Source organism: Cercospora beticola, chromosome 2, assembly GCF_033473495.1.
Source record: "Cercospora beticola chromosome 2, complete sequence".
NCBI lineage: Eukaryota > Fungi > Ascomycota > Dothideomycetes > Mycosphaerellales > Mycosphaerellaceae > Cercospora > Cercospora beticola.
Genome location: NC_088936.1, coordinates 4,729,207 through 4,751,241, shown reverse-complemented (window position 1 = coordinate 4,751,241; position 22,035 = coordinate 4,729,207). Strand labels below are relative to the sequence as shown.

The window sequence follows — 22,035 nt, the reverse complement described above, 5'->3', positions numbered from 1 at the left end:
GTGGGGCACCTCGCTTTCGGGTTGCCAGGCAAGTGAATCTTGCGTGTCAGACACGTGGAAAGCACCTCGTTTCACTTTCCTGGACCATTGCAAAGCTCGTCAAACATCCGCTTTTGCAAGGCGACTCAATCACTACTGCACTAAGCCCACAACTGCATACCACCACATTTCAGCTCTCTGCACAGCAGGATCTTGCGCCGTTGTCCTCCAAGCTCACATCTCATCGGCGCCCATGCAATCAGTCTCTCGTCATACGCATGTGTGCGCTGCACTGATATCAATGGCTTCAATTTAGCCGAGCACAGTGCGTCTCTGCGATTGAAGAGTGCCCGCTTGCGCTGCTGACAGTTCGCCTGCCAATGCCTCATCGCCGTAACAATCCGTTCACTGCTTAAGTGTCAGCTTGCGTTCTACGAGTAGACACGAGACAACTCACAAACTTCTCTGGTCTCAGGCAGCATGTCCATATGTTGCGGCTGCGACCAGTGCTGATTCTCATCAAAGCCACGATACCTCAGCTTCATTTGCACATCAGCGGCACGTATCACATTTCTCCCTAGCTTTAACAGCATCCCTCGCAATGACCTGATGTAATCGGCCAAAATCCATGAGTTTATCATGTGACAACGGTCCAGGTCCTGACAATGCCATTTTTCGTGCGGGAAGTTGGACCTGTCGTCCAGTCCGACTTGTCTGATGTTTTCCACATGCCACTCGGCGAGCTGGTAAGTCCACGGGCGGAACTTCTCTATGTCCACCACAAAGAGAGAACTCGCGAAATACTTCGGCGCGACTTTTCGGCGAACTTTACTGCTGATATGGAGAGCTAAAGGCGGCGCCCACTTTTCGATTTGAATCACTTGCTCGTTCTCGACTTCAAGAAGATGGTCAAGAATCATATCCTGAAGCTCTTGTGCAACTCCGCCGATACGTTCTTGGAGCTCTTCGAACTCTACCTTGTTGAGCATGATGTGATGTCGCAATTGTTACGGGTGTGCCCGTGAATTGCGATGTTCGATGGCGTGAGACAAGTTAATTGACTTGAAGTCTACGCTGTTGGTGGTTGAAATGGCCCGCTATTATGTGAACAGGAGATCCGAAGTGAATGGTCCTGGAGAGTGAATGGTCTCTTCCTCCGCGACAAACGGTCTTTGACAAACAGCGTCGTGTACCCTTCCCCAAGCCGTTTGCCCTTGACTCATCCTCGCTCACTCTGGTTCCATTCAATCTTACAACCAAGGGACTGAACTCAACACGCAAACATTACAACAACAAAAGAAGTACTGCTTCTGTTTGTTGAAGAACACGCTGTTGTCAAACCACCTCGATACACAAGCATGGAGAGCAATGACACTCGCCAAGCTCAAGCAAAGATGCTTACAGAGAAGCAATTCGCCAGTCTGCAGTCACGCATTGCCGCACTTCCAAACGAGCTCAGCGACATGATCCTCGAGAAGTTGCTAGAATTTGACCATCCGGCGAAACTGCGCCTCAGTGATTTTGTTCAGCCACTAGCATTCAAGCTCAACCACGAGGCTCGATCCAGATACGCTCCACAATTCTTCGCCACCACTAAGTTTATCATGTCAGGACGAGAGCTGCGCATGTGGATACCGGACCGCCTGACAGATTGGCACCGAAAAGCAATCAAGCACGTAGGAGTTCTAGCTGTGAGTGAGGGATTTACGACGCAGTTCAAGAAGGCAACAGAGGCCTCCGGGCTTACAGCTGGCGAAGTGGTGACGCGGAGATTGAAACTCTTCGCAAAATGCCATTCTGCTCCGAAGACTGGCGCAATAGGGAAGAGAGTCTGGGCGAGAGAAGGCACAAGACCGGACGACAACCGTGAGTTCGAAGTGGACATGAAGTGTTGTATTGGGTACATCGACGTCACTGGCAACGAGGATTTCAAGTGGTCGGAGGAAGTGGAGATGACGAAATTTTGTTTCTAGTCAGAGAGACACGGAGATCATTCATGGAGGAATAATTGTTGCGACAGCGGATATTGATTCGCCACACTCCACAGACGCTATCTTAGACTGCACGCCTTTTCTCTACATGACGAGAGAAAACGCTTCCAGACACTCATTTGAGCGCGCCGACGAGCAAGGTGTCAGTTCTTTGAGATAGCAGCTGGATCATTGGGAAACGGTTGATACAGCGTATGTTCCGGCCTTCGCAGAACACATGCTCTTCAAATCCGAGATCTTGTTCTCCATTTTGTCTCCCGTGAATTATGTTTCACGTTTTCCTTCGAATATAGAATTGACGTGCCCCCATGTGTTGTACACTGAGCTGAGAAGGCCTTGTCGAAAGGTAAAGCCTACAAACAGTGAAGCGTTGCAGATTCTCCAGCTGAAGGTAAGCTGATGCTGAACATTATGAACAAGTGAGGTTGACGGGACGGAGCCAAGAACGAAGTTTGCAGCCAATGAGGAGAAGCACAAGGCCGTGACCATTTGTGATTTCTCAGATGGATCCAGTGCAGCCAATGAGAGAACTCCGACATATGCTGACAATAATAAAGCGAGGCAAATTCGCGTGGCGATAGAAGTCTGGAGATTTCCAGGCTAGAAAGGAAAGCTCGGTGTCTTTACGACCAATCAGCGTGCAGCGAATGTCAGCATTAGCGTCATTTGTGCCTCGAAAGTGAATCTGATAGCATCGTATCAGATGTTTGCCAAAGCATAAAGGACTCAATTCCCAGTCTTCGAAACTTCCTCCGTTTTCATCCAACAAATCTCATTCCCGCATAACATCGATCATCCGCAACCACTTTCCGGCCAATTCCTCAAACACTTCCAACTCCAATCAATATGTCTGCACCAACTGCCGCCGTTCCAGCAACTTGCTGCGGTCGTGACGGAGTCTGCGTCTGTGCCAAAGAAGCCAAGTGCTCATGCGGCAAGCAGCCTGCTCTGCACTGCACCTGTGAGAAGGCTCAGACCGAGAACAAGCTCGACGGTGCCCGATGCTCTTGCAGTAAGTTGGCCACTTCTCCAGGGCGTAGCGTCTGCTGACCTGTATGGAAGATCAACGTCCAGCTGGCGAGTGCACATGCTCCCGTTCTTCCACAGAAAATGCCTCAGTCACTGGCGCTGCTTGCGCTTGCGGAAAGAGAGCTAAGGGTTAGTCAGCCTGTCGTCCTGCAACGACGTCATGAACAGTGTTGTTAACATGTCCTCAGATTCGTGCAATTGTGCCGGAAAAGAGGCCAGTGCTGCTTCAGAATTGGAGACCGACTTCACCACTCGACGTGCATAGATGGAGCTTGATCAGACATGAGCGATGTGTTATGACTGCATAAGGCCTGAAGACTGAGGCTCAAGGGCCAGGTGTTGAATCGGGTCGGTGGCGTTATGGAGTTGAGATTGGGAAGGGCATTTTTCCCCGAATGGCGATACGAAATACTCTTCTGGTATACTCTGAATGCAATCAATCTGACTGAATATGACATCTGCAACGTGAAGTCAACGATTTCGCCATCACGGTGCAAAAGGTGTCCCCTGGTCTGATTGGTCACAGGGCATGGCGACGCTAGTCTTCGGCTTCTCTGGCGGTGCTTGGTCGTCATACTTTGCTCCACGATATGACCTAACAACAATGCGTTTTGTCTCATTTCCCCTCACACGAACTATGGTCGGACTCCATACTGTTGTTTTGACTAATGAGGAGCATTGACAGGAAGGCACCTCGGATCGCACGCGAGGCGAGGGAAGGAAATACCATCTGCTTCGACGCTTCCAGAAAATTTTTGCACCATGCACAGGAAATTGTCTTGACCTCATTTCTCGTGCTGGCGCATACTGCCACGTGAATGATATCATACAATTGCAGAAACCCTATCCATAACCAACACGCTTGGTAGCTTGGTATCGATTCATCTTCGGACATATCAGAGCCCGCTGAACCCGTTGAACCAATCCAAGCTTTTCTAGACCTCGTCTATCGGCAGTTTCAACCTGGAGGAACGGTGCGAGACGCAGTGAGGAGAAAGGTGCAAACCTCTCCACATTGCACCACCCCAGCGGCTCCACATCCAGGGCACTTTCTGTTTCTCCTTGGCACTCGACAGATCAGCAGGGCGGTGCCTGGTCACAGACGCAAGGAACGTTAAGAGACCTCTGCTTTACCATGGCTTGCCTGGCGTAGCGTACCACGAGTTTTGTACCAACGCAATGGTATATGCCACGCGACTTGATGCCGAGATAGCATTCTGTTAGAATCGTGCTGGATTGAGAAGCTGTATGCGAGATAGCATGTCTTGACGACAAGCACCTTGGCGCCTAACCAAACAACTAGTGTCAAGCGATACAGCTTCTGGAGCTCTTGAACCGTCGGATACCGAGGTCTAGATAAGGTGCTGTGTATGCCACTGCAGTTTGCCCAGAGCAGTGCCTCGATCTCACGAAGCAGAATGCCTTGGCAAAGAGCTCCCTGGAGCAGCCGCACATCTCGATCCTGCGTTGCGTGATCATCAGTTTCAGTGTACGATGTCCCTGCAAGGGACATCGTTCATCGACAGCAAGCGAGCAGGCTCGAAGGATGACAACTCGGACCTTCCGAGTCGCGCATTCTGATGATGATGCTGATTATGATGCTGCTTCTAACAAAAGACGCTGCCATGACATCTTCATGGCCCAAATGGTAAGACAAGCACCGGAAATCTTCGGACAACCGTACCGAGATTGCTCGCTCGTCACGCCCGCGTTGGGAGTGGGAGTTGCCAACGCGTGCCTAAACTTATAGCGAGCATACCCAATACGAACTTGGTACCTATCCATTTCTATCTTCGAAACATCGGGAATGCCGAAAAGGGGAACGCCATTGATAACTTTTAAATTTGATATCGTGGACAAGTTCATGGGAAACCCAGAGCCGCTAGCACTTTCTGTCGGATTCGTCGCACGTGGTTCGAACGTGTACAGAACGAACCAGTGCGTTCCTGACTAAACTTGGTCGCCGGTGGACCAGGAGCGAACATCCTGTATCCCAGCAATTTTACGTTCAAGGCCTATCCCAGCTTTAATTTTTCCAGAAGATAGCAAGGGGTAAGTACTGTAGGATGGTGCTGAAGAAGAGGGGTGTTCGTGAGATAGACGCAACAATGTCTGAGATTATGCATGTATGCAACTGCACTATGTGAACGTTGAGTCTGACATGCTCTCTTGAATTCTCCGGTGGTGAGTGCACGTCAGTGTTCATGGCTCGTGATTGGCCAGTGTGCGTGAAGCTGACAACGTGGAGAGCACGAGAGCAAGCTCTCCGGCGATTTCGCCACGAGGGGAAATTTGCCCGACGACATGTCGTGAACTCGCAGTTCGCACCCAACATACTGGGCGAACCATGAAGGGTATAGGGCTGAGAAGCTGAGAGGATCTAGGCTCCAGCTTCTTGTGTGCTTGAACTTTCAGCGTTGGATGGATATTGTATGTACAACGAATGCTATGGCTGACAAACTTGAACGCTCTCAATGCTATGTACATGAAAACCGAAAATGAAAGCCTGGAGGGGGTATAACGAGGGGGTATAACGAGGGGGTATAAGTGATAGTGGGATCCATGACTGCTCCGAGTCCAATTTGATGCGTCGCCAAACGCCTTTCCGCGACTCCGTGTGTGGTTTTGTAGACTGCTGAAGCCTTCGACTTTTCGTCGAAGACGTATTTGGTGATAAGTCTTTATGCGCTGCTGGACGCACCGGATGCCGAGCCAGCGATGATTGACAGGCGCCGCGTCAGGTCCTGAAATTCCTTCGCCTTGCGTGCACACGCGCGATCCAGCAGCTCTATTGTCTCAATGGCGACAGACAGTGTTGTAGTTTTGCTCTGACGTTTGCCCGGATGTCTCTCTGCCCCCTCCTCAGGAACCTCCAATTTCATCGGCACTTCCCAGTCTGGCACTTCAGTTCGGCAAATTTCCATGGTCTCCGGTTGTGTGACAATGCGAGCTAGTGTCGCATATCGTTCGTTGAGTGTGGAGCGGTACTTCTTCTCCACGGCATAGTGCGCGCGAGTATTCGAGGTAGCTGGTGGACTGGAGGAACTGCTACAGGGACTGCTGTTGCCCATGCTGAATGTTGGAGAGTCTTGTATCACCTTGGCGCGCTTGACATCCATGCTGTCATCAGATGACATATGGGACATCTTCCGCTTTTGTCGCATGCTAGGTATCGTCGTTGAAGCCAGTGGTATTTGTGGTATCTGTACATGGAGGTCTGGTCGTGGATGTTGCACGCTCAACTTCCGGCTGGTTGGTTCCACATCGTGATGCGCCAAAGGGTATTGGTAAGGCAGTGAGAAGAGCCCGTTGTTAGCGCCGGCCGACCAGGTCTGTTGTTGGAGAGAGGTATGTAGAGGCCATTGGGTGCTCCAGTTAGGGAGAGGCATGTACTCGAGCCCCATGTCTGGAGTCAGACCACCACCAGCTGTATGCCATCAGCTATGTGTCTATATGTGGTCTATACCATGTTCGGCTTACCATAGAATCCTGACGGATAGAAGCTGTGCTGCATGTCGTTATGCATGACAGCGGTGTCACCGTACGTATCCATCGTTGTATGAAGGTAAAAGTGAGTGAATGTTTGCTGTCAGTTGTAGTCGATGGTATGTTCGCTCTGACGCGGCCTTTGGCGAGAGTCGGGGCGATTGTCGATTAAAAGCGCAGATACACAGTCCAGTCCAGAGAGGTTGGCAATGAACGCCGGGTCGACAAGATATAACTTATCCGGTCGACGCCGCCATTCAGTGAGCACTGATCTCAATCCTTTGCAAGCTAACCGGTTGCTAAGGGTAAGTTATGCGGAGGACCTGGTGAGTGATCTCTTGATCTTCCGTGCGCCTTTCCATGGCCCAAGACTATCCTGGGCCCTTTGATGAGACACAAGCTCTGAGGTGGGTCGGATACCTCGTCGAATCCTTACATGAGATGAACAGTCGGCCACGTGCGTCTCGTAATCAGAGTGGGCTGTGTCCACTAAGCAATGGCGATGGACCGCGATTGTCCCAAAGGTCGCTGGTGTGTTCATGAAACACCGTCGCTGACTGCTTTCTGTAAATGGCGAGGCGTGGTTCTTATTTTGGCGCACGGTCGAGACCGGCGCTTCTCAATGGCTTGCCGAACCGTGCGAGCGCATGAGCGTACATGGATCAGAAAGTGCGCTACCCCACATCGAGTGTCGATTGACCTTGTCTCGAGGGCTTCAACGCGCTGTTTCTGCCATGCAGCTGCATCTTTGGAGAGACATTTTGAGGAGGGTCGGCAAATGTAGGAGGCTGAATCGAGTGTCTGAAGCTTTTGCAGTGGCGAACGATTGTTACAGACAGGCCGAGTAATTACTGAACTAAAGAGTATGGAGGATAGATTGTAATGGCTCGTATATGGCCACGAGAATATGCGAGAGGCACTCTGATTGCTGGTGACGCCTAGTGGTGGTGCCAAGAGTGGTGTAACTGATTGTCCGGATCGCACTATGCCTGAGATAGTCTTAGATATCTCGCGCTCGGCACGAGGCTGGTACAAATCCTAATCGGTCCGTCTGTGCTTGGTGTTTGATAGCCTGCTTATATGTGCGCAACTGGAATTGTTGAAGTTGGCACAGTACTTTAATAACTCTGTCATCAAACCATCGACATTGCAGGTTGCTTGTAATTTCCAACACAGCTTTTGCTAGGCAGGTGTAAAATGAGAGATTCGAGATTCGTGTCGAATCCGTTGAGAAAGCAGCGCCTATGCACAGGGCAGCGCAAAAGCCGTGAGAACCCGCCACCTGCGCACAGTCGCATCAACAGCAAGTGCTCACCGCCGCCATGGCCCGCGCTGCGCTCGTCCTACCCCGCGCTTCCCTTGTTGCTGCCAGGTGACGACGTCCCCTCTTCCTCTCCAAGCCAATCGCGAACTTGCTGTCGAAGTGTTTCGATATCATTGTCGTATTTGCGATAAGTCTCAATCAAGTGCGTGGTGTATTGAATGGCCTTATCGAGTACAACGGGCTTGGCTGCTTGCTCGGGTTCACTACCGTCCATGCTAGAGCGGAACCTTTCTGCGGGGTCAAGTGAAAATGATCCCGACGGCGGTATGGCGGCATGTAGTTGCTGCAGCTTGGTATTTACTGTGCGTCTGTACCGCTTTTCGACTGCAGCGTGTGGCCGTGACGGTATTGATGGAGAACTTTTGTTACTTGATGGAGCCTGATCGACCTCGGGATCATTTCCGGCGTCGGTGCGAACGGTGCCTTCAACGTGTTGCGACCACACGCTTCCGTCTCCGTTCTTCACGGCCGCCGTATTTAAGGTGCCGGGCGGCCACACGTTGGCAGAACAGAAGCGCGCATCCATCATGCCAGGAAGTCGATCTGGTGCCTGATTCGTCGGTTTCCCATAGGACTGTGGCTGCTCTGGGACCAGTGAGCGCTGTAACGGCGTCGGATCAGTGTAGCTGAGTGCAGCACCCGGGACTGCACCACCGGAACCGGGAAATCCTGTCCAGAGGTTCTGCTCAACGTTTTGGCCTCGCTGCGAGCTTTCGACACCGCCTCGCCCGGACGACATGGCGAATCTGTTCTGGGCGTTCGACAGTGTCTTAGGAGTCGATCGTGGTAGCACGCAATGTGTTCAGTCCAAGCGCCGAAACCTTGCCGAAAGGACTCAATCACAGCTTAACCGAGGTCAAACTAATGTATGTGATGGCTGCGAGTATGTGGTTCTTGTCTGTGTTCGAGCCTTGACATCATCTGAGCATGAGTGCAGTGCATAAGCGACGGAGACCGGATGTTACAGATACTGCTGACGCCAGTCCCGGTCCCGTGACAAAATTGAGTTATCAGATATCAGTTGCCAGAGCAATGCCTAACATAGCCGTGGGACGAAAGAGGAGGTGGATTGCTTTCTGAAGCCCATAGTGATCGCATCAGAAGCTAATTTGCGTGCTTCACCCGTAGCAGGCACTCTCTGCCGCAAGCGTGCTATGCGATCATCGTTACCCAACGAGACACGGGGCGATGTGTTGGCCGACTGCATGGCTCAATATCGCCTTTCCCGTGGCGGACGTCCAACATCGGCGGTCCTCACGATCGACATCGTAGTCCGCAGCGGGCTTTCTGGTCTGTCGAATGAGGTGTAGCGCTCTGAGAATCCTGGATCGCATCAAGTCCGGCAGTCCAATTGACCCGGGGTGAGGTTGGCTAGTGCCATAGCACGCGACGGCACGACCAATGTCTCACAGGCTCTTCAGGCGCCGTCCCACATGGTCGCTAAACCTCAACAGTGGCTGTTCACTGGCTGATTGATGATGCGCGGATTGTCCCTTGTCCGCTGTACCGCAATGGGATAATGGATGGTGGATGAGTAGAGCAGGGATTAGCAACCAGGTGAAGGTGAAGTCGACTTGCGGTCGGATCGTCCCGTTTGCGTTAAGACTCCACTTCGACACCGACTTTCGATGGACCAATGTCGCTCCGCAAGAATACCATCATGGTCTTGCAAACTGTAAAAGCTGAAAAGATAACAGCCCCCACCGCCTTTAGCAAATGTAGGGTGATGGCGGGCGCGTCGCAACGCGATCCCAACAGGAGAGCGGCCGGCCTTGGCGCCGACTTTGATCGTGCAACTAGCAGGTAAGATTCTGGAAATGAAGACGAGACATGAGAAGCGCGAAGCAGCTGGCCGAAGTACGTGCGGCGTGGCGAGAGCCATCGGCCGACGGCAGAATCCTGAACACGTTCCTTGCTCTGGTCCGGCAAGTATTGGCAAGGTCATAGCACAAGAGTATGTGCTCTGCTCTTCAGATAACGCAAGCATTGCGATCTACCAGTGAAAAGATGCGTCCCACTGCCCAGTACGAGCGGGACGGCCTGTGACTTCGTACGTCGCTCGAAGACTGCTTATCGAACAAGCAGACATCGTTGGCAGCATTACCTTGCCCATGGCATCGCGGGGCGCAGCGTGGAGGTCTTCTTCACAATCACCTCCACTTGCCGACCTCCGCTTTTCGTATGTGGTGCGCTGCTCAAAGGTGTGCTCTTTGCCGTGTGGCTCGTTCCGCGCACGTTATAATGAACCTGGGGCCAGCCAGGAGACGATCGTACCCAGTCTGTCAGCATTTCATTTATGGCCGCGTTGAACTGATCAACGCGGTCTGTGACCGCCTTCTCAGGACTGTGCCTTGGATTTTCGCAGGCTGTGGGTAGATCGCGAGCTTCCAGTGTGCCGGGTCAGGTGCGCAACGTGAGAGCAATGTTACTAATAAAAGAGCGCACGTTGCAGAATGATGATCATCAATTAGACGACAATCAGCGCAATCTCTCCAGACGCTGGTACCATGCGTGCCACGCAGCTCCACGTGAGTCTTTGTTGAATCAGATCTAACCCTGATCATCTGCCTCAGCGCCATTGTTGAGTGATCTGACCACGGCCTTCGCATCGGCAAGTAGAGGCATGTACGCTTGAGCTGAAATTCCAAATGATGCGATTACGCGAAACTCAGCCGGTGCATGCTGAACATAAGGTTACAGTTGACCTGGTTCTCGATGTGCCGTGCTGACGGATGTGCAGAGCGCGTGCAAGAGGCGAGAGTGACTCTCTGCGTGACTTGGATGTGGCAGAGAGTCACTCCCCCAGGACATAGCTGCCATTGCGATAAACCTTCACACCTGATATCATACCCGCCTTGTGGGAGAGAATTGGCAGAGAAGAGCCTCAGGCGGCTCCGGAGAGCGAAGCCATGCAGATGCATCCACGGATCGATGACAGCTCGCGCTTCATCTGTCCTCACAGCCTCCTCACTTGTGCGTCGACGTGCTGACCGCAGCTGTTACACAGGCTCCCGATGTGCTGTGTTGGGCTTTCCATCGGCCGCTCGCTGCGATTTGAGGACCCGATGCCGTCAATGCCATGCTTGTCAGAATTAGGGCGGTCGATGTAAGAAACAGTGCTCGAGGATCCAGATCGATCGTAGGGTCATCGTGGGGCTCAGCGAGCTGACAGTCGCTCGAGACATCTGCTTCAAGGCCTGGTGATGTCTTCCGATGGGCTCGTCTTCCTCTGTAGATGGAGGAAGTGCAGATGGGGTTGGAGTTCGACTGCTTTCTGCTGTTCTGTTGGCTCATTCGGCTCCGCATTCGGCCGGCGTCTTCACTTGGCGCCATTGAGTTCCATCTATCAGCCAATCGGAATGGGAGCGCAAAGCCCTCTGCTCATGCACGATAGCTTATCGGGCCCGTCCCTGCAAACTGGCTATGGGTCATGCAGGCAGAGCTGCGAAAAAGTCATTTGCGCCAATTTCCACACAAACAAACCATTGAGTCTTCAAAATCCTCGACAAATACCACTGGCAGCTGTAGAGTTGCTCAAATCATATCAAGTCAGCCTTAGACGACAGCATCTTCACCATGAGCAAGGGCAAGGTCTGCTTGGCCTACTCAGGCGGTCTGGACACCAGCTGCATTCTGAAGTATCTTCTGGTGAGTCCACGTTGCCATTGCGTTGACAGTAGGCGAGTTTCTGCACAATCACTGACATAATCTACTAGGATCAAGACTATGAAGTGATCTGCTTCATGGCCGATGTTGGCCAGGAGGAGGACTTCGAGGCTGCAAAGGCCAAGGCGCTCAAGATTGGTGCTACCAAGTGCTACATTGAGGACATCCGCCGTGAGGTGAGCAAAGACCAGTGGCTGCAGAAGAGAATTGACCTGACCGCTTCTGCCAGTTCGTTGAGGAGCTCTGCTACCCAGCAATTGCTTGCAACGCCATTTACGAGAACGTCTACCTCCTCGGAACCTCCCTCGCACGTCCCGTGATCGCTCGCGCTCAAGTCGCTGTCGCACAGAAGGAGGGCTGTTTCGCAGTTTCGCACGGCTGCACTGGCAAGGGCAACGACCAGGTCCGCTTCGAGCTCGCATTCTACGCCCTTCAGCCTTCCATCAAGGTGATCGCACCTTGGAGGGACCCAGCTTTCTACGAGCGCTTCAAGGGCCGACAGGATCTCCTTGACTATGCCGCTGAGAAGGGCATTCCAGTCACCAGCACCAAGAGCAAGCCATGGAGTATGGACGAGAACTTGGCACACTGCAGCTACGAGGCCGGCATTTTGGAGGATCCAAACACCGAAGCTCCAGCAGACATGTGGAAGCTCACTGTGGACCCTACCAAGGCTCCAGACACCCCAGAAGACTTCACTCTGACCTTCGAGAAGGGTCTGCCCGTGAAGCTGGAGTACGAGGGGGGCAAGAAGACCGTCACCGACCCAGTCGAGCTCTTCCTCACAGCGAACGCCATCGCACGCAAGCACGGTGTTGGTCGTATCGACATTGTCGAGAACCGATTCATCGGCCTCAAGTCCCGAGGATGCTATGAGACTCCAGGTCTCACCATGCTCCGTGCCGCACACGTCGATCTGGAAGGTCTCGTTATGGACCGCGAAGTCCGCGCTCTCCGCGACCAATTCGTCACTTTCCACTACGCAAAGATCCTCTACAACGGCCTGTACTTCTCGCCAGAGCGCGAGTTCCTCGAGGACAGCATCAAATCATCTCAGAAGCACGTCAACGGAAGCGTGCGATGCCGCGCCTACAAGGGCATGTTCAGCGCTGTCGGCCGCTGGTCTGATACCGAGAAGCTGTACGATGCCAGCGAGAGCTCCATGGACGAGATTGGTGACTTCGCGCCATCCGAGACCACTGGCTTCATCACCGTGAACGCCATCCGCCTGAAGAAGTACGGAAACGCGAAGGAGACCGCTGGCGAGAGCCTCGTCAAGAAGATCTAAATGACCTGGTCCTTCTTGATCAATTTGGACACGTTTCTAGCTGGGAGTCTTGGAGTCTCCTACGCAATTGTAGAGTATAGATTCGGACGCCTGTGACACGATAATGAAAAGCAAATGTTTTGATGAGCACGCGACCTTCAGTCTTGATTTCCAGTCTCTCACAGGACAGAGCGGCCGAAGTTCGGAGAAACGCGGCTGCCCTTTCCCTTGTCAGCAATCGCCATCGCCATCCACGTCCAAGCGTCATTCTCGTCTTCCAAACATTTTCCTCCGATACATCTCTTTGCGCCACTTGAGCGACTTCATACTCCTTCGACGTTGTCTTTCTACACTTCCAGATCGCAAACATGGGCTGGTTCTGGGCAGATGCGACAGCTGCGCAAACGCCACTCCCTCCATCACATCCTTCGAGATTAGATGCTCAACCACCGGTATGCTGGCCATATCTCGTTCTGTACGTAGAACGTCTCAGCTAATAACCATAGCCATCATGTCCGATGCACAACAAGATGCCCCCCAAGCCCTCATCACAATCACAGACCGAGCGACCGAGCGCCTGTCCCGTCAAACACTCCAGAGCATCGACAACACCCGCCGCCATGAACCCATCTTCGTCTGCGCAACCGCCACAACCCACGAGCACGACACCCTCATACATTTCCAAACTTAACCCTCTAAACTACATGCCCTCGAACCTTGCCAATACTCGCGAACACTCCGAACAAACCATCTCACTCCCCCTCGAGCGCGAAGCCTCCACCATTCCGCGCGGCGATGGCCAAGGAACCTGGGAATACCCTTCCCCGCAACAAATGTACAACGCCATGCTGCGAAAAGGCTACACCGACACTCCCGCCGAACACGTCGAAAGCATGGTCGCAGTACACAATTTCCTCAACGAAGGCGCATGGGAAGAGATTCGAGGCTGGGAAGATCGCTTTCATGCAGGACTAGGCCGTGGCTGGGAGCTATGCAGTCGAGGAGAAGAAGGGTACGAAAAACATGCGAGATTGGAAGCTTTGCGAGTGAGAGGACGGGAGGCCGAGCTCTTGAACCATGAACCGGATTTGATTCGATTTGAAGGGAGACCGGGTGATATGACGCCCAAGGCGAGGATGCTGAGTTTCATGGCGAAGGTTTGGCCGAGCGAATTTCCGGATAACCCGCCGTTTGATCGGCATGATTGGTTTGTGAGGAGGAAGATTCCTGGTGGGAAGGAGAAGGAAGTGAGATATGTCATTGACTATTATTCTGGGCCGCCGGAGCCGACAGGCGAACCGGTGTTCTATTTGGATGTTAGGCCTGCGGTAGATGGGCCAACCTCTGCGGCGGAGAGGCTGATGAGATGGGGCGGAGATGTGTGGTGGAGGGCTAGTGGGGGTGTGGTGAGAGAGGAACTGGCGCGGCAGAAGAAATAAAGAGGCGGTGTGAGTATTGTGGATCTTCTCAAGGTGTTTGTTTGATTTGATGGCGATGGTGATCATGGGCAGCGCGGAGTCTGGCGTTTCTGGAATTGTTTCACCATGCGGCTTACCATACTCAGCTCAGGCGTGTATTTCTGTACAGATGATAGTACATAATGAAGACGAAGTTACGGCTTGCAGCCATCTGGCACTCTTATGACAACGCAGCGACAAATGATCAAGACGGCGGAGTCGGCTTCCAATGCCCGAACCATGACAGCATGCACAGTCTGGTCACGTCGACCTGTCGTGTTAGGATGCTAAAGTGGAATTGTGTGTCTCGCTTCAAAGGTCAGCTGCTCAAGACAAGCACGTTCGGAACAATTGCGAGCGTGCAGCAAGTCAGCCATCACGTGGGATCCTACGCAAACCTCACCACCCTGTTAAAAACTCACAGCAGGCGTGCATGTCGGCTGTATGCTGCATATGACAGAGTGTGGCAGACACGAAAGATGATTGATATAAGACAGTGTTTTGCGTTCAGTAGCGTTACACTTGGCACCTTCTACACCTATCCTTCAACACCACTATGCCGCAGTCTAAACGAACTTTTGCGCAACACGAGGCAGACCGGCGCTGGTATCGTAGCCTACCGGTGTGCTCTTGTGGTGTGTTCTTTTGCTTGGGTCGATACTGCTATTTGCGAGGAGAGAGTCTGGGTGGTCAGGAGAAACGCGGAACGAAGAAAGAACGAGCGAATATTGGAAGGCGGCTTGTTCGTCGGTAGACTTGACTTATGCGTTGGCTGGAACATCTGGACTGCTTGTCCTTTCCGCTCGACGCCTCCTCGCTGCTCCATCACTCGTTGTTGGCAGCGCAAGCGACTGCAGTGATCATCGACCCATGCCGGACCTTCTCGAAATCTTGCTGGCCATCATGCTGATTTGATCCTCACCCGATCCCGCCTCAATCGAACGACGCAGCTCGAAACCTCTCGTAGGCCCCTTCCGTGACTCCCCGGTGCGCCTGTACAGCTGAGCTCAAAGCAACTTGCCATATTGATCGAGCTTCCACGGCTCGTACTTCATCGCAAAATGAACAACATAATCGCGAGACTTCCAGTCCAGCATCGGAAGGCCAGAAATAGTCGACAGATTGCGCTTGCCGGTGGCTGGGTTGATTGACCACATTCCCTCCTCGCCCTTTGGCACCTCCAACTTCCACGGCTCGTACATGTTGGCGTAGTGGACGAAGTAATCTCGACCCTTCCTGTCAAGCATCGGACGACCGGTTCTGGACGATATCTTGCGCTTCCCAGTTTCTGGTTCGATCACCCACATTCCTTCTTCGCCCACTGGCACGTCTCTGATGTCGTACTCCGTGTCCTCCACAAGCTTCGCTGAGGGATTCGGCAGGATAGGGGAAGCAAAATCTTCTTGGAAGTCATCGGCTTGCCTCTGCCTCTCGAGCCCTAGTCGCTCTGCTCGCTCTTCTGGCGTCTCCTCCTGGAGGCCGTACACCCGCGTGGGCTTGATTCTCTTGCGAAGCAGGCCTGGGCTGCGGTCTTCGCTGACCCCATCTGGCCCGACGTCTCCGGCGGATCTGCGCTTGAGTGTTGCGCCAACGGACCATTCAGCTCCTGCGCGACTTGTCGGAGTCAAGTAGGTCGGGGTGGGAGGTTGGGCGGCGGTTGAAGCAGTACTCGCTGCACGGCTCGATTTGATCTTCAACTGGCGGGAGTCACCACAGAGGCCATTGGCAGCGCGAGCTCTGATGTGAGATGCTCGACCTGCGCCTGAACCGAAGTCCTTGCCGCAAAACTCGCAGACTGTGACGACCATGTCGCCGGGTGCTGTGTGGTGGGTGATCGTTGATGTTGCGCGAACTGACGAGCTTGGGCTTTGAGATCAAGTCGGTTTGTTCTCCTTCACTTCCATGCGCGCTTGCACAAACACTGCACGGCCCGCTGCAGCCTGGGCCGCGCGGAGGCAAGCACTTCGACCTCGACACCAGACACCAGACAACACTTCGCTCAACAGAAATGAACTCCAGCACACAACAGAATGGCGGCGGCTGAGGCGGCGCTCCATACGGCTGAAATCGTCGAGCAGATTCTCCTCTACCTCAGTGCTCCTCGAGTCCTGGTCGCTTCGCGGGTGTCCCACTTCTGGCACGCCACGGTCAAAGGCTCAATTCAGATACAGGCTGTAAGTCACGCGAATACAGGCTCGTCGGCAAACCCGCCCTTCGATGGCTGCGCTGCTTGGTCCTAAAACACACACTCACCAGCAAACATACAATCAGGCGAGCTAACGCTTGCAAGGCACTCTTCCTGGCACCTTTGAAAGGTCGTGTGCTGCAGCCCGACGCAGACTCTACACTCGACCTCATTGCCAACCCTTATGTCAACGCCGACTTCAGGCGAAGCTCCTGTGGCTGGCTCGCAGTCAAGTCAACGCTGTCCAAAGCGCGCTTGAAGTCGCAATCACGCAGCATAGCGACGAAGATGTTCATCACGCAACCACCCTGCGCTTGGGTGCGCGTAACATGCGTGTATTGCGCAGTGACCTTCACGATCGAAGGCTTAGGAGGCCGCAGGACACCGGACCAGACTGGCGTGACCTTGGGTCAACTGGTCAATGCAAGCCACACACACCTTCCACTCTGTCGTAAAAACAAAAATGGAAGGCACAGCCGGTGGCGGATCGGCTTTGCACGCGGCGGCACAATTCGCATTTTCAAGTTCGAAGGTCAAGCTCTGGGAGAGATTCTGTTGTGAATTCTCCTGGGAAACGCAAAGCTGTGAACCTTGCGTTGCAGCTCTCGACAGCAAGACTGCGCCTCCAATATGCTGCACGATGCCAGTGCGCTGAGAGTTTTGATGGTCTTGGGCATGAGGCCGCATTGAACAGGACGCAGAACCACGGATCAGCCGGAAGGTAGAATTCAGAATATGTCGTCCTTAGGACGCAAGTCTTTGAGGACAGAGGTGGAATATAAACCACGTTTGCATCATTCATCGCGCCCATCCTGCTCTCACACAAATCGTCTCTGAGTAAACCCACTCCGTCAAGAAGAACAGATGTCCAGAACCATCGCAACCATGTCGGCCATATCGGACGCCGTAAAACCACCTCAAGTCTCGGATGAGGAGGCCCCTACGCCCGCCATAGACCAAGTATTCTCCATGCCAGAATTAATTGAAAATATTGTCGGACACCTTCCAGCGAACCAGATCCTGGTCAACCAGCGAGTATGCCACACCTGGAAGTACGCCATCGCAAGCAAAGATCTCCAAGAAAAACTCTACCTTCGCCCCTCATCAACCGAGCTCGTAGAGTTCCGCAGCAGCTTCGACCTAGGCGACACCGACATCGTCACCGTCAATCTCAGCCTCGTCTCCACTCCTTTCGACAACTCCCTCGGCAAATGGCAACAAGTCTCCTCGAAAAAGCCTCTCATCCCGAAACCCAACCCTCTACTACACCGCTACCTCGTGCCTCTGAAAGCAGCGAATAACACCACAGAATACTCTTTCATCCATCGCGGCCTCATCGCCGAACCGCTACATTACCCGCATCATATCAGTATCGCTATGTTGGGCGTTGGTATCGGAGCAACAACTACCAAGCATTTCGGACCAAGGACAATCCCGGAATGGAAGGCCATGTGTAGGAAAGACGCTTCTTGGAGGAAGATGTTTGTTATGCAGCCGCCCTGCGAGACGCTGGATTTCAAGTGCGAGCGGCTGCGAAAAGTTTTCCGGTTGGAGAATCCGAAGGGGATTACTATGGGATTTGTTGTGTGGTTTCTGAAGGTTCATACTAGTGAATGTGAGGATTGTATGAAGTCTTCGCCGCTGCCGCAGTGGAGGTTCAGGGGGAATGATTTTGGAGCGATGGGGAAGGAGATTGGGTTGTTGAGGGAGCGGTAGGATGTCGGTGAGGAATCTTGAGAGGGAGTCATCAGCTGGATCTAGTTCTGCTGCAAGATTTCTTCGTGGGGGAGCAGGTGCTTTTCCTCTCTCGGCCGTGAGCGCAACGCGGCCTCACTGAGGGTATGACGGCGTTTGGGATTTTGCGCGTAGTCGATAGATGGTCTTGATTGTAGCATTGCTTTTGAAGAATGGTCCATATAATGCGCTCATATGTCCATTTCCCATGCAACTTCCAGTGCTGCTCGGTCCTTGGCTTTATTCCTCGCGGCGAACCATTTCCTCTCGAATCCATTACTTCGATCCACTCCATCCCATCTCCAGCCTGGCTTGATTCCGTATCGATTCGGTTCGAATGCACCTTGATATGTCTTGCTCCCACCTTTGCTCTTCCCATCTTTCCCACTGCTCTTCTTCGTTGCCAGCAACTGTGCCATGGGGTCATTCCACCTCTCCCTCTCCTTCAGTTCCGCATTCATCTTCTCGTCATCCGCTCCTCTTGCCACAGTCATGACCTTCGCCTCCTCGAGATCTCGCCTTCTCTCTTCTTTCTCCCGCCGTTGTACATCTCCCTTGCGACTCTCCAGCTCCTCCTTTGCTTTCCGCTCCTCCTCCCTCTTCTTCTCCTCTGCTTCATCCTGCTTTTGCTTCACGTTGATCATTCGTCCCGATGCATCACGGTATATTGTCTGCTGTGCCAGACCTCCCGACGCCAGATCCGCATCCTGCATAGCTTTCATCTCTGCTTTCTGCTTCTTCTTCAGCGCTCGCGAGACTTGCGCGGCAGTCTGCAGGCCTGCCAGTGCGCCATTCTGCATGACGGGTCCATCGTAGTCTGCTCCATTCTCTCCAACAAGTGTCGGGTCATCGTCGTCTTGTTGTGCGCGCGCTCGCGATTCTGCTTGCGCATCTGCAAGAATGGCATCCGCTGCCGCTTGCTCCGAATCTTTGGGTGCTTCTGCGCCCACTTTGATCCATTTTGATTTCTTCACCGGCTTGTTCAACCCGCCTGCTAGCGTGCCTCCTACTATGACCGGTGCATCATCGTCATCGTCGTTGGTTTGCGTGGGATTCGTCCAGTTTTGTGCTTCGTCGTCCTCGATCGTGAGACCTTCGGCTTGCGCCTTCTCCTTTCTCTTGCGCTTTTTGGCCGGCTTTTCTGCTGAGAGGTAATTCTGTGCAAGGTAGTCGGCGAGACCCATATCTGCACGGTATTGCGAACAACTATTCAAGCAGTGGATCTGTAGCAGCGCAAGTCGTGAAAGTGAAGGGCGATCTTGACGGGTGACGCACTAGCGCGACTTTGGTTCCGCGCGCCGAGCGCACAAAACCGTTCGTGCATTTCGATCAGAATTACAATCACCAACATGTGAACGGCGACCACAATGCCTCGATCTGATGAGGCAGCGTCATGGTATACGATGGTCTATAGGGCTGTCCAGCAAGTGCCGTACGGCTCGGTGACGAGTTACGGCCACATTGCGACTCTATTGGGGTATCCGTGAGTATTTCTGATCGACAGCTCACGATCGATGCGACCAGAGGCTCAATCGTGGTTGATAGCGAGCGCCCACGGTATGGAGAAGAAGAACACGACACCCAAGACAGACCGACATTCTGATCATGTCCGTTTCAGCCAAGTTGGCATCTGCCTCAAGTATCTGCCCAGCGCAGCAGACCAGCCAGACGCTCGCTACAACGGCGACACGGTCCCTTGGCAGCGAGTGATCAACTCAAAAGGAATCATCAGCCAGAGGCAAGTGCCCATCGTCATGGTGATGATCCTCTACCTCCGCTGGAATGTCCAGCTGACAGCGCCTCAAGAGGGGCGAATGGTGCAGCTAATCAGGAAACCGCCCTGCTCGCAGAAGGAGTGCAAGTTGGCCGTGGCTCCCTAGGCGAACGGACAGTCGACTTCTCCACCTATGGCTGGTTCCCGGCTGTGCTGCCCAGCGAAGCTGGCGAGGCGGAAGAGGAGTAGGAAGAGCGCGAGGGTGTGAGCGCGATCATCCTCGCACAACTCAAGCTCTGTGTCACCGACTTTCTGGTCTTGCCCACGGCCTGTGTGAAGGTGGACGATGGCCGCGATGCGTTCACATCAGCAGACCCAGCACGTCGCCGTACTGCGGCGAATCAAGGCTGAACCAAAGCTTCACGTGCAATCATGGTGGGACAACGCGCTCCGTCCCGATTTAGACCCGCACGTCATCGGAGCTCGGCCGCGCGCGTAGGAACCTCACCACTGTGACGGAGCAGACAAAGCCCCAGCAATCGCAATCGCTGCCAGGCTGCTCTCGTCACCCCGAGGCAAGCAAGCATAACAAACAACTGCCGCCGGATCCGTGCACCAGTCGTACAGCCACGTTCCTGATATCTCGCAGCCATGACGGAGAGCATGGGCGTGGGCCTCCTGCGCCACGGGATCGCGCTGCTTCGTGCTTATCGCCTGCTCCCCACACGTCCGTGGCCGGAACGAGGTAAGAGTCAAACCAGATGACCTGGATAAAGGCAGCTCTCGATCGTCTTTGACGTGCTTTGTGCTCTGTGCAACGCCATCTATTGATTGAGACTCAAACAACTGCCTTCCAGCTTCGTCTTCTGTCACAGTCATACCTCACAAACACGTCCGAGACGCGACACCGCGATCACAACGCTCAACGGCCCTCGGAAGCCACGCCTTACATCACCTCGTGACTCAGCTCCGCAACGACGAGTCACGCCTACCTGCTGATAAACACCGCGAACCTCTTTGATCCAGTCGTCACATCCACCCTATCACGAGCTGTTGTTGCTGTCTCTTTGTCTTGCTGACCCGGACGTCACAAAGACATCCACCTACGACACCTCGTCCCTGTTCTGTCCGACTCTAATACTATCCAACTATCAACAGACACCAAGGTGTCCATTCAGGTCTAGGCCACTCCTCTGCAGCCAGATCGCAACATAGGACGTTCAAACACTACATTCCCCCAACACCGAGCTCGCAACAGCTCGAAACCCCTCATCATGTCCTCTGAGCAGACCTTCTCCAACGCCGACCTCCGCGCCACTGCTCAAGACTACAAGCGCGATGCTTCTCACAAGCACAAGTGGGCACTCGGCTCAACGGGAGGTGTAGGCCGTGCTCCTGCGAAGCCCCGACCTCATCGTCCTTCCGAGACGTCAGTATTCCATATAGCTTGCATCCTATCTGCCCCACTATAGCTGACACACAACAGCGAGTACAGCTTCAAGCGGCGCGAGAACAAGAGTGCGGTAGCTTCATTAGCTCACGGAGCTAAGGTCGCCCGCAAGCACGATATGCTCGAAGGTGCAGCCATTACGGACGACTCATCAGGTAGCAACTCGGACGAGTACGACGACACTCCCTCCCCACCCGTCGACGCCGGCGTCACCTATTCCTTTGATGCAGCCCGCTCGCCAAGTCAAGGCAGCCAGATCCTCAACGTCGCCCTCGCAAAGGCCGTGGAGAAGTTCGAGGACCGCGAGACCGCCAAGCTCGTGAAGAAGGAGTATGAGATGTTGGACTCAGACGGTGAAGCTGTCATCATGAGCCCGGAGAAGAAGAAGCGAGGCAAGAAGACCGATGCCGATGGCCTGGTGATCCTTCGTAACGCAGACGAGGAAGAGTATGAGTTCTTGTGAGCTCAAACCACCAGACACGACCTGCATATGTAATGAGGGGCATGGTAACGGATATGGCGTTGGGATACATGTACTCGGAGCGGGTTTCCCTCGGGATTGACGACGACGACATCTTCTCGACATCCTTGACAGTTTGAGACTGTCTGACAGCATTAGGGACGTTGGAATCGCGGACTGCATTGTGTGTTAATTGTTTGCATATCATCATCTGGCAAGGTCATGAGAAGGAGTGCCAGAACCTGCTCGTTGAGCCTAGCCTGTGCTAGCATTTGGCGTTTCTTTGAGGACAT

The 22,035-nt window shown here is 53.5% G+C and overlaps 13 protein-coding genes across 13 annotated transcripts; 8 read left to right on the top strand and 5 right to left on the bottom strand.

The window, feature by feature from the left end:
* Positions 1-364: 364 nt before the first annotated feature.
* RHO25_003818 (uncharacterized protein) lies at positions 365-968 on the bottom strand (the record flags this gene model as incomplete). Its single annotated transcript, XM_065602445.1, has 2 exons — positions 365-387; positions 437-968. 2 exons carry the CDS (start codon positions 966-968, stop codon positions 365-367), a joined length of 555 nt encoding a protein of 184 aa, XP_065458517.1.
* A 369-nt stretch (positions 969-1,337) lies between these two features.
* On the top strand, positions 1,338-1,952 carry RHO25_003817 (uncharacterized protein; the record flags this gene model as incomplete). Its single annotated transcript, XM_023599297.1, has 1 exon — positions 1,338-1,952. The coding sequence occupies one exon, from the start codon at positions 1,338-1,340 to the stop codon at positions 1,950-1,952; it is 615 nt and encodes a 204-aa protein (XP_023455792.1).
* Positions 1,953-2,816: 864 nt separating this feature from the next.
* Positions 2,817-3,264, top strand: RHO25_003816 (uncharacterized protein; the record flags this gene model as incomplete). The annotated part of the gene is made up of 3 exons (XM_023599296.2): positions 2,817-2,982; positions 3,033-3,128; positions 3,188-3,264. 3 exons carry the CDS (start codon positions 2,817-2,819, stop codon positions 3,262-3,264), a joined length of 339 nt encoding a protein of 112 aa, XP_023455793.1.
* Positions 3,265-5,680: 2,416 nt separating this feature from the next.
* Positions 5,681-6,552, bottom strand: RHO25_003815 (uncharacterized protein; the record flags this gene model as incomplete). Its single annotated transcript, XM_023599295.2, has 2 exons — positions 5,681-6,426; positions 6,480-6,552. The coding sequence occupies 2 exons, from the start codon at positions 6,550-6,552 to the stop codon at positions 5,681-5,683; spliced, it is 819 nt and encodes a 272-aa protein (XP_023455466.1).
* A 1,276-nt stretch (positions 6,553-7,828) lies between these two features.
* RHO25_003814 (uncharacterized protein) lies at positions 7,829-8,548 on the bottom strand (the record flags this gene model as incomplete). Its single annotated transcript, XM_023599294.2, has 1 exon — positions 7,829-8,548. The coding sequence occupies one exon, from the start codon at positions 8,546-8,548 to the stop codon at positions 7,829-7,831; it is 720 nt and encodes a 239-aa protein (XP_023455805.1).
* Positions 8,549-11,385: 2,837 nt separating this feature from the next.
* ARG1 (argininosuccinate synthetase) lies at positions 11,386-12,763 on the top strand (the record flags this gene model as incomplete). Its single annotated transcript, XM_023599293.2, has 3 exons — positions 11,386-11,457; positions 11,526-11,651; positions 11,705-12,763. The coding sequence occupies 3 exons, from the start codon at positions 11,386-11,388 to the stop codon at positions 12,761-12,763; spliced, it is 1,257 nt and encodes a 418-aa protein (XP_023455295.1).
* Positions 12,764-13,110: 347 nt separating this feature from the next.
* On the top strand, positions 13,111-14,181 carry RHO25_003812 (uncharacterized protein; the record flags this gene model as incomplete). Its single annotated transcript, XM_023599292.2, has 2 exons — positions 13,111-13,194; positions 13,249-14,181. The coding sequence occupies 2 exons, from the start codon at positions 13,111-13,113 to the stop codon at positions 14,179-14,181; spliced, it is 1,017 nt and encodes a 338-aa protein (XP_023455296.1).
* Positions 14,182-15,206: 1,025 nt separating this feature from the next.
* Positions 15,207-16,007, bottom strand: RHO25_003811 (uncharacterized protein; the record flags this gene model as incomplete). The annotated part of the gene is made up of 1 exon (XM_023599291.2): positions 15,207-16,007. One exon carries the CDS (start codon positions 16,005-16,007, stop codon positions 15,207-15,209), a length of 801 nt encoding a protein of 266 aa, XP_023455301.1.
* A 222-nt stretch (positions 16,008-16,229) lies between these two features.
* Positions 16,230-16,945, top strand: RHO25_003810 (uncharacterized protein; the record flags this gene model as incomplete). The annotated part of the gene is made up of 2 exons (XM_065602444.1): positions 16,230-16,373; positions 16,490-16,945. The coding sequence occupies 2 exons, from the start codon at positions 16,230-16,232 to the stop codon at positions 16,943-16,945; spliced, it is 600 nt and encodes a 199-aa protein (XP_065458516.1).
* A 324-nt stretch (positions 16,946-17,269) lies between these two features.
* On the top strand, positions 17,270-18,100 carry RHO25_003809 (uncharacterized protein; the record flags this gene model as incomplete). Its single annotated transcript, XM_023599290.2, has 1 exon — positions 17,270-18,100. One exon carries the CDS (start codon positions 17,270-17,272, stop codon positions 18,098-18,100), a length of 831 nt encoding a protein of 276 aa, XP_023455302.2.
* A 209-nt stretch (positions 18,101-18,309) lies between these two features.
* RHO25_003808 (uncharacterized protein) lies at positions 18,310-19,302 on the bottom strand (the record flags this gene model as incomplete). Its single annotated transcript, XM_023599289.1, has 1 exon — positions 18,310-19,302. The coding sequence occupies one exon, from the start codon at positions 19,300-19,302 to the stop codon at positions 18,310-18,312; it is 993 nt and encodes a 330-aa protein (XP_023455299.1).
* Positions 19,303-19,521: 219 nt separating this feature from the next.
* Positions 19,522-20,081, top strand: RHO25_003807 (uncharacterized protein; the record flags this gene model as incomplete). Its single annotated transcript, XM_065602443.1, has 4 exons — positions 19,522-19,601; positions 19,664-19,675; positions 19,737-19,856; positions 19,925-20,081. The coding sequence occupies 4 exons, from the start codon at positions 19,522-19,524 to the stop codon at positions 20,079-20,081; spliced, it is 369 nt and encodes a 122-aa protein (XP_065458515.1).
* A 1,025-nt stretch (positions 20,082-21,106) lies between these two features.
* Positions 21,107-21,745, top strand: RHO25_003806 (uncharacterized protein; the record flags this gene model as incomplete). Its single annotated transcript, XM_023599287.2, has 2 exons — positions 21,107-21,261; positions 21,319-21,745. 2 exons carry the CDS (start codon positions 21,107-21,109, stop codon positions 21,743-21,745), a joined length of 582 nt encoding a protein of 193 aa, XP_023455464.1.
* Between the last annotated feature and the right edge of the window lie 290 nt (positions 21,746-22,035).